The sequence below is a fragment of the Nyctibius grandis genome, chromosome 1 (assembly GCF_013368605.1).
Source record: "Nyctibius grandis isolate bNycGra1 chromosome 1, bNycGra1.pri, whole genome shotgun sequence".
NCBI classification, from domain to species: domain Eukaryota; kingdom Metazoa; phylum Chordata; class Aves; order Nyctibiiformes; family Nyctibiidae; genus Nyctibius; species Nyctibius grandis.
The window spans coordinates 57,625,788-57,641,600 of NC_090658.1; the positions used below are offsets into that span (position 1 = coordinate 57,625,788).

General features: G+C 40.9%; 1 protein-coding gene across 2 annotated transcripts in view; it reads left to right on the plus strand.

Annotated features, from left to right (window-relative positions):
- MTHFD1L (methylenetetrahydrofolate dehydrogenase (NADP+ dependent) 1 like) overlaps window positions 1-15,813 on the plus strand; it is a 165,559-nt gene that overhangs the window by 84,676 nt on the left and 65,070 nt on the right. For both annotated transcript variants that reach the window (XM_068420859.1, XM_068420942.1), the window contains exons 21-24: window positions 10,448-10,587; window positions 12,266-12,307; window positions 13,367-13,467; window positions 13,889-14,066. In XM_068420859.1, coding sequence (XP_068276960.1) covers window positions 10,448-10,587; window positions 12,266-12,307; window positions 13,367-13,467; window positions 13,889-14,066 — 461 coding nt within the window. The remainder of the gene's footprint in view (window positions 1-10,447; window positions 10,588-12,265; window positions 12,308-13,366; window positions 13,468-13,888; window positions 14,067-15,813) is intronic.

Consider the following 15,813-nt stretch of genomic DNA (forward strand, 5'->3'; position numbering starts at 1 on the left):
GTTAATTAGATTGCAAATAATCCTAGATTATGTGTGGCCAGTATGATTTGGTAATGGGAAGAGTGTTGCCTTGGCAAATAGCCAAAGTGCTTTTGAAGGTCAGATGTTGACAGTATTTGAAAGCATTCAGAGACTGTTCTCTCATTGTATAAAATAATACATTAAAAAAAAAGGTTAATAGCCTAAATGGTATATCAGGGTCAGTTTGCTGCTCTGACCTTGTAATTTTATTTTTGCAATTTTATATAACTGCTGTGTAATTAATTTGATTTGATTGAGAAAACAGATTAGATTCAAATACAGTAAGAGAAAATGTGGGTTACAACTATTTTTAAAATTTGGGTGGCCTATCTGTCTTTTATATGGTGGGTCTTTTTGTCGGTCCCTTTATCCTTGATTTGCTATGCTGACAGCTTTATTGAAGCTGACAGCCTCAAACTCTTCAACTTTGCTTCCTGCAGTAATAAGGCACATGCTTGTAATGAATCTTCAACTTAGCCCCAACTGCAAACTCTGAGTGGGAATGAAGCTTCAGGGACAGAGCAGATGCTTTACATGCGGGAGGATGCTGCATCTATCTGCTGCCTCCATCTACTACATCTCAAACAGAGCTCCCAAGAGGCTGAGTAACAGCTTCATAAATCAAGGGCTGCAAGGTTCAGCTTTTTCTGCAGCCAGTTAGGTATTCAGTTGTACAGTTTGGGGTCCTTCACTGCACGAGAAGTGAAAAAGCACAAAAATGCAGGGGCGGGGGCAAGGACAAAAGAGTAGCTGAGACGACAAGATGATGGGCAATTATGAAGAGGAACTGAAGAAAAAATAATAACTTATAATCTTTAGTAAAGGAGGATCCACTAATAATGTACAAGTATTTAAAAAATAGTAATAGGTAGTTTGCAATGGCAGTTCTGTTGCCTTAATTACAGGAATTCTGATTAAGTGAAGAAATTCACAATAGACATTGAAGGATGGGCTTAGCCATGAGCCATTAAAAGGATTTGGCTTGTAAACTAACAGAATTATGGACTGGTTTGATTTTGGTTTTGGTTGTGTTCTTAATTGGCAAATCCATGTATGAAAATCCTTCTCCATGTGGGATTTGTTGGTGTGTGACCTTAGTACCTTCACTCTCCTCAGTTTGCAATTATTTCTATAAGATAGATTACACACATGCACACACATATGGTTCAACAGACACAGTTATTTTCCACAGCAATTTTAACCAGCTGAGTCCTTTTTCCTTATCCAAAAATTATAGGAAAAACAATAAATACGTATTAATAAGTTTGACACAAGCCATTAATCTTAAACTTTGATTAGGGATTCAAATACTAGATTTGTACAGTTTATTTTGAAAATATAGGTGATTACAGCAAAGCTAATGCCTATCTGCAAAAGGTATTGGAGGGCTTACATCTGCAAAGCTTGCACGATCTCCAAAGTTGCTCCTGCTGTGTTTCTCCATGCATGTGGCTCTTACATAACATTTGTGCAACACAGTGGGCTTTACATGCCTTCTTCTTTTACCCTCCTCTGCTCTTCTGTGGCTTATGCTGCATGTTCTCACTGCTAGGCATTTTCTCCCATCTCCTAAAATACTACTAACAGTAACTGGCACTTTCTCTCTCTATACACAGTCATCTTAAATTCTGTATTTGTTTGAAACACGTATCCCACTCTCTGTATTTCCACCAGCAAAGAGCTCTTCAGCTAAGCTCTCGGGATGGCCTTGTAGAGTAATTTACAGCCTTTGCATCAGATGTTTCATTGGGCCATTTCTTCGTCAAGACAAACTGCTGGTGCAGTGGAATACTCTTCTTACTGGGGATACGTAACAGGAGATGCCCTTTTCCGTGAATTTTTAAAACATGGCTCAGTAGTTTTGCCAAGAATAGTGTTGTTGGTGTCCCCTCTCAGGCCAATCATGAAGGGAAGACATTCTATTTCCCAGCAAAGACTAAGTGGAATGAAATAAAACCTGCGTACGCTGAAAAGACAGTGTCTAAATCATGGGCAAAATCAGTATCATAATAAGCAAGCACTCCTCAGGATTTTAGAAGGGCAGAGTGGGGAATACTTCTCAAAATATGTGCCTCGGTAAAGAGTCTGGGGGAGTTTTAACAAGGCAGCAGCCCAAGGCAAATAGTTGCATGCATTATGGGGTAGGCTTACACTTCAGTGATTGATGACTCCACGCCTGGCATGCCTCGGGTGAGTGCGCCAAGTGACAGGAGCATTGATCATCCTGATTCAGTGGCAGCTCTTTGTTGTGTGGCATCCACCGCAGCCTCAGCTGACACCACTCTCCTGCCATCCATGGCCAGGAGATTCTGGTTTGTGATGAGAACAAGGAGGGGTGTGTGTGGCTGGCAAGGTGCTTTCCTGGCCTCACTGCTTCTCACAGCCGTGCCCATCTGAAGGCATGCGGGAGTGCATGAACACCCGCAGCCCAGCGTGGTGCTTGTTGGTGAAATGGATTTTGACTCTGAGTTGCGATAGTCTCTGAGGGTACCTTGTATGGCTGCAAAAAATTACGTATTCAGTATTCACTATCTTTATCATCACTCACCGCCTGATTGTATTTCTGTTGCTGCTTAGAAAGCATGTCATCTTCCAGGGCGTGTGTGCTAAAGTGATGTTCTGTCTCAAGAATAAGATCCTTTGTGTCCTCTCTTTCCTTTTTCATGGATCAGTGCAATATTGGTGCTAAAACAGGTGTTGCTCCATGGTCATTTGATGAAATGGGTAGAACTTTTCCAGGGAAGAGATCTTTAGGCTCTCTGCCTGCCTCTTGAAGTCAGTGTTTTCCAGATGCTTGTAACATGACTTCTCAAAGCGTGTTCAAAGTCCATTTTCTGTAGCTGTTCCAGAGGGAGTAGGAGGAGCCAAAACCTGAGAGCTCAACACAGAGCAGCTTCAGTTTGATGGAAGGTGTGTATGTGGCAGGAACTTCTTCCAACTGGATCTTTTAAAGGTGAAAGTAAATGAAAGTCTGGTAGTAAGATACCCAGAGAGAAACTTGGTTTAGGTGTAATGAAATTTATTTTAAGCACTTGGGGTAATACGATGTGTACCTTAAGTTAATATACTCCTTGCGGTTGGGGAATTGTAGAACGGCCTTAAATGAAGATCCATCAGCGCTGCTGTTAATTATTCCTTCCACACAACTCCAAATAAAAAAGTGGTGAGGTTTTAATTTTGTAATTACCAGAAGGCTAATAATTCTTTGCCAAAGGCCATGATGATCTCTTAAGTATGAGATAACGTAATTGCCTTATTCCTGTGCCATTAATTGTGCTCCATTTTAAAAACGTGGTCGTCTGTCTTATGAGCAAATGATACTGTTACCCCAAAGGAAACGTGCTATGAATGGTAAAAGGATGCAAACTAAAATTCACAGTTCTTTTGTTTGAATTTTTCTAGTTAATGTTGTAACAGAAGGAGACTAGAAAAGGGGGAAGTATGTTTATTTGGTTAGTGTATTCAGCTATGCATTACAATTCATGTCAGGGGCCAACACTTAGCCTATGAGTTATGGGTCTTTACATGACTATAGGACACAGGAGTTAAGAGAAAGTGGCTGTAAAACCCAGCAGGCTTAGCAGAGAGATTCAGAGAAACAGGTAGCTCGTGAAGCCACATAGAGCTCGCTTTATTTCTATTAGAATTAATTGTTTGTGGTTTGTAAGATGTCTTCAGGTTTTTAATCTCTAGTAATAAATCTAAATAATGAGCTCATTACTAGTGAGCTGCAAGAAGATGTCAAATTTTACATTCGAAATATCTAAGTATGGTTTGACAAGGTGGCTAGGGATGAATTAACAGTTTGCCACTGTTGAAATGCATCTCCCTTCCTTCCTCTGCTTCTGCTTGTCTGCTTTTGCTGCTTGTTTCAACATATTCAGACACTTGTCTGGTCTCACTTGAGCTGATTCAAATCTAACCCAGTGGAAAAAGATTTTTTTTTTTGTTGTTCTGTATTTTTCTGTTTGTTTGTTTTCTGGTTAGCAAAATCCAACAGTTTATGTTCCAATTAGATGAGTGCCAAAACCTGTGGGAAGTCTGGGCAGCAGGGAGGGAGGGAGGGAGCAGGGCAGAAAGGAGGAAGAATTAAGACGGAACAGGAATTGCCCTTTCAGCGAGGCAGGTTGCTCATTTGGTTCAGCCACAGTGTAAAACCATGCCCTAAATTGGTGCTTTGTAGGCAGGAATCACTGCAGTTGCACTGCTGTGTATTTTCAAGAGGGGGAGGCAAGCAGAGCTGTGCAGAGCATGCTTTCCGTCCAACATGCAGAGAAGCAAGCATGTGTGGGGCATGCTTTCTGTCCAGAGCATGCCAATCTTGTCATCTCCTGGAATTTTCAGTTTCACTCCCCCACTGAATTTCGAATCCAACATACACAGCATACATATATAAGCAGGCCTGTAGAACCACAAAGAGGAATTGTATCCTTAATTGTGAGAGAACTGAGATTTAAGAGTTATCTTCAGCTGTCTGGCTTGTAGTAAATAAAGTGAAGTTCCTACTAGTTTTTTGTCTATAGTCTGGGAATAATCTGTATGAGTCACTGTGCCTATTGTTTTGTTTAATGTATGGGATGCTCTTGGAAAGTTAACCGCAGTTGGTATTTAAAGTGACTAACTGTGAGAGGTTATGCTGTAATCTTTAGTTTCTCTTATAAAGCTGCTCTGTATTTCAATGGTAGAATTAATCTCTTATGGAAAAATAAATGTTTCTGAGCAAAAGGATGAAATAGCTTGTTATGGGGTCCCTAGGGAATCAGCACATAGATGAAGTGTATTCCTGGGAGCCATGCAGTCCTTGCTGCCAGGAGGCAGTGACGGTCGGCTGAGGCCTGAGACTCTCGGCCACTGGGACAAGTCTCCTTTGGAGGAAGACAGCATGAATTGAACTGCTACTGTTGTGGGGTATGATGGCAGGGTACTTTAATGTACATCTTTGTTTTCAGATGACATATTTTGTTTGTGTAGGGAAGCTGAAAATTTCCAGGAGATTTTTTTCCTCCAAAGACATTTCTATTAGGAGAGGTCTCAAGCGCTAGAGCTTGAGTATTGTGGCTGGGAGGGTACACTGGCAGAACCAGAAACCAGATATTTATAGCGTGTCTCTCTGGGCCCGCTCGTGCAGGTGGGCTGCTCTCTGTCTACATTTGGAGAGACTTCCATGCAGAGTGTCAAGTGAATAGTAATTACTATTGAATATAACTTCATATAATCTGCTTTCTGAGAATAGAATTTATTTTGGTCTGGACTTCTTGTGGAAGAAAACCCATTAATAGCTGTTAGAAGTGTGATCCTTTTGGCTTAAGAAGCCGGGATGTCCATATCTGCTGGTTCAGTCAAAAGCATGGATTGGTGGTCAACAGGTAGAAACCTCCAGTGCCCATATGTCTGCAGAGCAAGTACTGTCCTGACATCTTTCTTTAGCAAAAGGTGAAAAATACCTTGAGGAGGTAAAAACTTTGATAGCTGATGCAAACTATTTTCTTCATGGTATGATAAATGTTCAGCCTTAATATATGCATGTATAGTTTTCTGCTGGACTTTGTGTCCAGTGGTGGTAGGAGCGAGTGCCTGTGTTGCATGCCATCTGAGAATGCGTCAGAAGAAAAATGAACAGGAAAACTCCCTGTTAGGAGAGAGGGGAAAAAAAAGAAAGAAAGAAAAAGAAAAAAAAAAGTATCTGTTACATTCCAAAATCAGAAAAAAAGTATCTGTTACATTCCAAAATCAGTCATAATAATGGAAGTTCACGTCAGATAAATTGCCAGAGTCAGAATGGACAAACATCTGGATTATTCATCCCTAGCTGTCCTAACAAAAATATGATATCCTGTTAGATAAATCACTGATCATCCTAGTTTATCTTGGCGGTTGTGCACCTTGGTATTTTTCACTTAAACAGGAACGTATCAGTACTTTACAGCTAGCATGCCTCCAGCTCCAGGTTCACAGTTCATGTGCTTCTGTGACTTTGAACTCTTCTTTTCCTGAGTTTACCAGCAGACAGCTGCACCAGAACAGATATGTTTACATGTGGGGAGTAAATGGCAGCTTGCAGCTAGAGTTTCCATTTCCTTTTACATTGTTCAGGAGTCCAGGCTCATAATTTGTGTCCTAAAGCTTCACCTCATGTGTATGCATCTGACTTGGCCCTTTATAGTACAAATGTTTTATTTTGACATTGATTGTTGATAGAAAGGGCTAACTAGGGAGAAGCTACTTTCACTAGAAATTACCCTCAGTTTACATGAAGTTCAATTGTGGGTGAAATATCTTTTTTAAAAAAAATCTAAACACAATTTTCTGTAAGGCTTTTAAGCAGTATGTAAATGTGAGGCTAATGTGGAACCACTTTATGCAGCCATAGCACGATAGATATATTTTTAGGCAGAGAAAAATTAGATTTTGTATTAAGCATGACGATGAAATCTGATCAGCTGCTTAAACCATGACACTGTCTGTTTAAGCTATTGTCATGTGTAGGTGATAAAATATTCCCAGATGTGCTTGGCAAGGCAGTAATTCCATGAAGAGGTTATGGTAATTATAAACAAGAAACAAAACCATCAGAGTGATTTGTTTATTTGCCTGAACCCTGAAGTGGAATTAGAGATTTCAGTGAAGAGTCACGATAGTTCTGATTTTACACTGCCCAACAGGTTTCTCATCATCGCTGTTGCCTAATTCCACATTTATGGGCTTTTCCTTCCCCTTTTGTAACTAATTTGGATTTTTTGGGTTCTTGCTGTGAACGAAAACTATGGTTTATTGGTTATTTTCGTAGCTGAACTGAGTGAAGTAGATGTTATGTAAATAACCTGTAGAAAGACCTATGATAATTGTGTTGTGTTTTGCCTCCTGTTGTTTTGAAACAGAATTCCCCAGTTACCCTGATGTGTTAGAATAAGCCTAGCTTTTGGTCACCCTCACATGGATCTTTTATGAGAAGAAGTTATTTGAACTTGCTGGAGCATTTTGATGCAGTTTACTTGTGATATATATGTGTATATTAATTGCTAGATTTGACCTATGGCCCACTATTAAGAGTAATGTAATGGTAGGACACTGCTGATACATGAAATTTTAATTTTTAATATTCATTCTAATGTTCCCTATGATACTTGGGCTATAAAACTGAAGCATAAAATCAAACAACAGAGTATTTGCAGAATTAGGTTTTGCACTTTATATGACCACGCAGTGACACAGTCCAGAGAGCTGTACTCACTGAAAATTACACCTAGAAAATAATCTTTAAGTACTTGTCCAGGTCGGTGTCCAGTCTTGTCAGTGCAAGAAGGGGTCCAGAATGCAAAGCAAGGCCTGGGACTGTAAAATACCTGGTCTGGGTCGCATATGTTGTGCCATGGGGCTGTGTTCTTAGGCTGGAAGTGCAAATACCTGTATGTTTTCTATGAGCTTGCTGAAGGCAAATCATTTACCTCTTTACTTTCAATAGAACTGCTATGTTTGTGGCTGCGAAATCCAAGCAAGCAGTTAACATCATGCCAGCATCATCAAGTCTGTTACAAACCCCCTACCTGCTTGTAGGGCAGCAGCGCAGGTAGCAGGGATTCATGGGGCTGGGAAACGGCCGCTTGGCAGGGGACAAGATGAAGAGGCTTTCGGGGAGGGGAGCTAAGCTGGGTAAAGACTCTGTAGACAGGTAGGAGTGGTTGCATCATCAGCTTTCCTTCAGTTGAGGTACAGCAGACACATCTGCTTAGGTAGATGTTTGTTCCCAAAATCTTCGACAGTTCACCTGTAATCTGTAATTGCCTTCTGTCGACAAACCATATACAAAAAATGATAACCAAAATAAATGAACCCATGTATTACTTTAAATTTCTCTTATTACATTTAAAGTGATTAGCTGTTTTATCTCATAATCTCTAAATGTAGACTAGCTTGAAACTTCCCATTCATAGTCTGTATGTGTTTTTCATTGATGCTTTCATTTGAAAGCAGGAAACAATCTGAAAGTAATTGTATTAAGTGTTTCAGCACAAAGATTTTAAAGTATAATAGCTTGGCATATTACTCTATCTTTTCACTATTCCTCGGAGGAAATAAAACAGAGTTAGCAATTTTCATCCAGGCAGCTTTTCTACTACATCCTGTTTCCTTACGCACACTGGAGAAAGCATCAACGTTCCTCTCCTTTCCTCCGCTTCAAATGAAGAAATCTCATTCTCTGTGTTGTAGCACTCACTCTCTTTGAACACTGGTGTTCTGTTAGCTTTTAAAATGTCAATATAGGATTCGGGTTGTTTAGGCTAATGTGCATTTTGCCCTCTGTATCAAAGAAAAGCGTTACAGAGAGTAGAGGAATATGCACAGCTACCCAGAGAAGAGCCCAGCTTTCCTGGGCATTTGCCCTGACTGCTTGGATTGCCTGAAGGGTGTTGAGCATCTCCCGGAGAGCCCTGAAGTGCTGTGTGTGCTGTTGCTATGCTTGCTGGAAGGCTGAAATCTCTGCTTTTCTCTCACTGAAAGGTAGACTTGCAATCCCCCTTTTTCTAAGGAAAACTCACCCTTGAAAAGGCTTGGCATGAAAAGCGTTAACTCCCTGGAAACTTCGTTTGGAAACGTTAGGAGACTGCTATGTGTATACGCTGGCAATCTCCGTAAGAGACAAATTATTTTCCCACCCTCTCAAGTACTTGGTAGTTTATCTGTTGTTTATATTAAAGATTGATCATGGTTATATATTCCTGACTCAGAGTTCTCATTAATCACACTGTGCCACATAAGAGACTGCAGAAGAAGAATAGGGGTTACTGGAAAGCAGGCATGTGATCCCTGGCTCTGATTTTCATATGACCTACCCTGGCATTAGCTTTGTTCCTGTGAATTATTGTGTTTGCGTAAACCTCTTTTTTTTTTTTTTTTTTTGGTTTCCATGTTTGGCATGTCTGTTCTTCTCAGGGCTGTTCAGAAAAAGATGATATTACAATGATTTTGGAGAATGTTAATCATGACACTTGCCATGTTACTGTTTCAAGAGGTCCCTGCTCCCCCCCGCATGCCCACCCCCTTGTTTGGTAGCTCTTGCTTCCTCCTCCAGCCCCAGCAGCCGTTTCCTCCCTCTGAGCAGAGCCACACAGGCAATTGTTTCAGCCTGTGCAAAACGAAGGGGTGGAAAAGGACTGGTGGGGTGAGGACAAATGCACAAAGGCTGGGACTTCCTAAAGCGCATTGGCTGCCAACAGAAAGATACTTTCTCCCACAGCAGCAGAGCTGATCTGCACCTCCTCCTCCTTGACCCTGCTGAAGGTTTCCAGCCTCGAAATGTTCAATCAGCTGTTTGTGGTCCCCTTCTAAGCCTGAGAGTCAGAACTGCTGGCAAGAGGGAGAGAAAGAAAAGGGAATTTACTAGTTTTTGCAAGCTGATTGGGATTACTGGGACACATTGCCAGTCCTGCTTGGAGTCATGTCCAGGAGCCTCTGAAGCAAGCGCTTTTCCCACCCTGACTTGTCTGGCTGAAAGTCCCTTCACATCTTCCAGAGGCACACATCGATCCCAACTCGTCAGTGTTGTTCTGGTGGGAAATAGTTATATCGGCAAACTTTCAACCAACCGGAGATTTAATCCCTTGAATTTTTGAATTGCTGTGTGCTTGTGTTTGTCTAATAAAAAGAAATTATTTGGATTTTAAAAGAGGCAATTGAAATAATTGATATTTGACAAATCAGAGCAAATTAGCTCTGAAGAGACTGACATCATTTAATACAGATTATCTTCTCTTTTATTTGTAGCTCTTCTAAAAATACTTTGTGAGGCATATCCTAATTCTGCACAGATTTTTTTCATGAGTCACATTAAATTAATGTCTGACTTCTTGGGTGCAAAGTCCTGTTATAGAATCAACTATTTAATAGTGTCTTCAACACTGAACATGACTGTCGATGCTGTTTTGTGTTTATAATTACACATCTGTTCCACAAGCGCAAGAGATGATCAGAAGTTCTGCAAACCTAGGAGAATTTAGGTCCATTATGATGAAAGCACATCTTCAGTGAAATCAAGGGAGGAGGAAGAATGTAGGGAAGTCTTAGGCCTGTAAGAATTTTAAACATTTTCAATAAATACAATTACACAGAAATAGCTATTTTAGAGGACTAGATACTTTTAAAAGACTTTGATTCCAACTAATTTGGATTGCTTGGGTTTTTTTCCCCCATGTGACTACTTTAGATGACATATTGTACGTATCAAGAATAAGAGAATTTATTTCTGAGTTGGGAATAGTTTTTTAATCAGACTCAGTAATGTAAATAGACCTCTCTTTGAAAGTTCATTCAAAACTGAGTACTGGTGTATATTTAAGTGCACTGTATGCTAAAGTAGAAATATCCCCCAGTGTTTAACTGAAAGCACGTTTTATGTGTGGTTTTGTTTTGTTTTTTTAATGTTTAACAGTAACTGAAGCTGGCTTTGGTGCTGACATCGGGATGGAGAAATTCTTCAACATCAAATGCAGAGCCTCTGGCTTGGTCCCCAGTGTGGTTGTGCTTGTTGCTACAGTGAGGGCTTTGAAGATGCATGGAGGTGGGCCAAATGTAAGTATTTGCACCTTTATTGGAAAACAAAATTGTTACTAATATTTGAAATAAGTAAAATATCTTGGTTTAAGAAATACTGGGAGTACCTTATGGGGCAGTATTTAGATATCTCTCCTGAGTTACTTCATTATATAGATGTTACCTCCAAAGGTAATGCAGGACTGGAAAGGCACAAATGAAAGAAAAGACATGAAAGAGCTCTGAAGAAGTACTAAATCTTGCTGAGGGAAGGAAGTTTGTTTGCATGAAAAAAAAGCTATAATATGTATATATGTATTCTTTTCCCTGCCTTTTGAAATAGCATTTGTAAGTGCATTGAAGTAGTCACAGGCTGGGAAAGTTGGCAGCTCAGAAGGAATGAGAAGAGTTCAGGTTGCTATATTTGAGAGGAAGTAGGGAACATTGTTAGTGAAGGTTTTGAGGTTTCTTTCCCTGCAATAATGGGAACCCCTTCTGTCCTTTTAATCTGCTCGGGTTAATTCCCTCAGGGACGCTAAAGTAACTGATAAAATTGTTCAAGTGTTTTCCCAGTGTACCAAAAGTCACTAAGGTATCATTTTTTGCTATTTGAGCCATGAAGATACTTGTACAGATTACTGGTTGTAGAAGTACTCCTCAGTCATACAATCAGATTGGACTCTGCTAGGCAAGCAGACAGACACTTAACTCCTAGAAACACTTTCATCTGCCCAGCAGTATGCAAGTGAGTGATGCTGCCAGGGAAACAGTCTCACTGGATGAAAATATCAGAGCTGTTTCCACAACCACAAAATTTTGGAATGCATGGTCTCCCTTACAGCTATCATCTCTTAGAGCTGAAGCTGAGCTGTCCTTTTTCAGTCTTTCAGGTTGACATGATTGTATAACTTCCTTTAATTTTAGTCCACTGTTAATGCAAGTTTTCTTTATTTTTAATGATATTCCTCCATGTGTATCAAGCAGGTGTATTGTCATGTGTGTTATCATTCAATCTAGCAAAAATAGGACTTAAATATGTCTTAATAACTGTCTGATCTATATCTTTAGAAGTATAAAGCTTTCATTTGTTTACATAATGCATCATAGAGGCATGTAGGGTACCAGATACTTTTGCTGGGAGGTTAACTATAAAATGGACCAAGACCAATGCTTGAGACAGAAGTGACTAAGTCCAGTGCCTGGGATCAATGTATTTGGTCCTTGGAGACTCAATGTAGTACCCTGGTGATAGTCTTTGTCTGTATACCTTTGTGCTTTCCAGCAAAGTAAATTACTTGGATGCAGTTCCTTGCCACAGGCAGTAATTACAAGACATCCAAAGATGACGTTCCTCTTCTAGTCGTCTGTGTTACTGTTATTCCTTCAGCCAGCTGTTGGAGGTTGCTGTCCATCGTCTTTGCACTGCTGGTGCGTTGTTAAGAGTGTAGAATAGGATCCAATTACCTCCTCTCCGATAAATCTTTTACAGCTAGTTGCTGAGTCACTACCTATATCTTGCTACCTAAATACAATAGGAAGTGTTGCTATTCTCCATGTACCGGTGTAAGCTGGAATAAAACAGAAGCTGCAGTCAAGCTATGATGTTGAGTGCAATGTACGTGCTGACTGGCAGTATAGAAAGTAAGCAAAAGTGCATGTGTGACCATGTAGGATTATGACAAGTGTCAATCTGTGATGACTTAGTTTATTTTTCCAGGTGACTGCTGGTGCCCCCTTGAAGAAAGAATACACAGAAGAGGTAAGAGGAACTATTATAAAACTCTAGGAGAAATGTTTGTTTAAAGGGACAAAATAATGTGGTGTATGGAGAGTCAGAACTTCTCATTCCTCTGGCTGGATAGTGTACAGCCTCAGGTTTGACAATAGCATGCTCTAATGCTGACATTCAGTGAACACCTTTAACAGACATTGGCAACAAGTAAAGCCATCTCATCTTCCCCCAGCCACTTGGTGTTTTCCCTCTTGTGTGTGCTATGTATGTGACTGCATGGTAGATTCTACAGAGGAACTGAGCTAGCTGAAAAATAACTTTTTTCCAGGACCACTAAGTTTTCAGACTGACCAGCTCTTCATTCCAGTCCATCATACAGGCATTCATGGCAGCACAAGAGCAGAGTGCTGCAGGGGTCAAAGACACTCGCTGATTCATGATAGCTTAACCTGTTTATTAAGCAACAGGTTTAATCTGTTTGTGCTTCACGTCTGGTGTTTGATGTCACTCTTCAAACAAGAGTAGATTCTACAGGTTTGTTTTCTTTGTCTCTTCACTGTAGACAAATTCTGGTCTTTTGTTTTTTTTAGGCTAAGGATATGTGAGTTGTTGCAATTAAGACAAGGCCTACAAAGTGTGAGGTAAAAAGAGTAAATAAAGAAATCCAGTTATGTGCTTTTATCTGGGATATATATAGATAGACTATGCATCTAACACATCTGTATGTAAAACCCCACCCCACCACTGTAGTTTGTTTATGAACTTTGCAAACAAGAGAATAACAGTCCTTTCACAATCGTGACAGGCAACTGGTCATCAGCTGCACTGTCTTCTTGTGTACCAGAAAAGAGCAATGCATTCATGTACAAATTTTGGACACTGCTTAGTTACTTACATATGTCTGTTGTTTATTAATTGAAATAAGATTTAATAAGTGCCAAAATATTTTTGTCTAAAAGCATTTTACTTGCCTGCAACTGTCATGATCAGCACTGTTTATGTTCCATTTAATTTATGGAAAATTCTTTGGCTGGAGAAGACTTGATGTATCTTACCATTTCCATTAATTTATACTTAATTGTACAGAACCTCCAGCTGGTAGCTGATGGCTGCTGTAATCTACAGAAACAGATTCAAATTACTCAGCTCTTTGGAGTTCCTGTTGTGGTTGCTCTAAACGTCTTCAAGTAAGTCTGTTCTTTCATTACACTTGTGAGTAAATCCACAGTTCAAATTTCACACTTTTCTTAGTTTTTAGATTAATCAGTTTTGGCATGAAGAAAAGAAGCTATTAAAGAATTTCCTTTTTTTAATCATTAATATATAGACCCTTAAATCCTTAGCTTGTTCTTAAGGTTTTAAAACCACCAAAAAAGTATATACTGTTACAGAAGTATTAATCTTCCATGTTAATTAGCTATAACAATTACAAAAAGTGTTCTTGAAACATGTGAATACATATGCTGTATATAAAAGCATTAGGTATATGGCACCATTTCTATATAGACTTGCTTTACAACTGCTGATGGTAGAACAAGGCTAAGTATATAAGGTTATAAAAGAGAACTAATTAAAAAACATAATGAGACGGAACTGTTTGGTTGGCAGAACTGACTCTCCTGCTGAGGTTGATCTGGTGTGTGAGATTGCAAAGCAATCTGGAGCATTTGATGCTGTACCCTGCAATCACTGGTCAGCTGGTGGTAGAGGAGCAGTAAAATTAGCTCAAGCTGTGGAAAAGGCAGCCAATCAGAAAAACAGTTTCAAATATCTCTACAGCTTAGAGGTAAGATTTTTTTTTTTTTTTAAATGAAAGCATGCTGCATTGGTGTTGGAATTAAAACAAGAAGAACATTGCAACAAAGCTATCTAACATACTTGGAAGGGGGCTTGACTTGGCTTAACATCACAAAACGTGGAGAGAACAAACCGTCTGTGGCTTGTCACAGAATCACAGAATCAACCAGGTTGGAAGAGACCTCAGGGATCATCGAGTCCAACCGTTGCCCTGACACCACCCTGTCGACTAGACCATGGCACTAAGTGCCATGTCCAGTCTTTTCTTAAACACGTCCAGAGATGGTGACTCCACCACCTCCCTGGGCAGCCCATTCCAATGTCTAATAACCCTTTCTGAAAAGAAATTCTTCCTAATGTCCAACCTGAACCTCCCCTGGCGAAGCTTGAGGCTGTGCCCTCTTCTCCTATCGTTAGTTGCCCGAGAGAAGAGGCCAACTCCCACTTCACTACAACCTCGCTTCAGGTAGTTGTAGACTGCAATAAGGTCACCTCTGAGCCTCCTCTTCTCCAGGCTAAATAACCCCAGCTCCCTCAGCCTTTCCTCATAGGTCAGACACTCCAGACCCTTCACCAGCTTGGTCGCCCTCCTCTGGACTCGCTCCAACACCTCAACATCTTTCTTGAAGTGCGGGGCCCAGAACTGGACACAGTACTCAAGGTGCGGCCTCACCAGTGCCGAGTAGAGAGGGACGATCACTTCCCTAGACCGGCTGGCTACACTATGCCTAATAGAGGCCAGGATGCCATTGGCCTTCTTGGCCACCTGGGCACACTGCTGGCTCATGTTTAGCCGGCTGTCAATCAGCACCCCCAGGTCTCTTTCCGCTGGGCCGCTTTCTAACCACTCTTCCCCCAGCCTGTAGCGCTGCATGGGGTTGTTGTGGCCAAAGTGTAAGACCCGGCACTTGTTCTTGTTGAACCTCATGCCGTTGGTCTCGGCCCATCTATCTAACCTGTCCAGATCCCTCTGTAGGGCCTTCCTACCCTCCAGCAGATCGAGGTCTAATTAGAGGAACAAGATACTTGCTGATAATGCTCATTATTTAGTGCATTGAATTATGCTTCTGATACTTTCTTGCTTAACATAAAGGTATGTCTGTAGATGGAACATTCAAAATTATTGTGGGAGACTTCTCCACAGAGATCTCACAGTCATGATATTTGTCCTGACAATCATCTAAAATGAAATACAGTTACTGTCTCACAGTCATGGGTATTGCAGCACGTTGTGGCTCCCTGAGCGTTCACTCTGCGTGAGAAGGCTGTTAGAGGTAGCATGTGCGCGCTCATGCTGTGCATCTGCCCAGCCAAACAGGTCAACACAGAGAGAAAGCACTGCCTTTACCAGCACCCACTTATACACCCAGAGCCTTCAGACGAACATGAGGAGCCCAGGTGGCCCAGTCCTGTTCCTTCTCTCCTGCTGATCAGGATTGGAGTCTGCTAGTACAATACGGCACAAACAATATATGGGTCACTGCTGCTGTTGGCCTTAGATCCTCAGTCTCTCCAGGAGCAGCCCCCAGTGCCCCTGCCCTGCTCCAGTTGCTCACACCAGGGTCCACGAGCCCCTGAGGTTCATGGCTCACTCCAGCTGCTGGCACTCAGATCTCTCCTCCTGCTCTCTAGTGTTCATACATACACATCTAGGGCAGAGAGCATACTCACACAGCAGGTAGTCACAAATCAGATTTAATGAGAACAGAGGACAGACTGTGGTGCTCAAGCACATA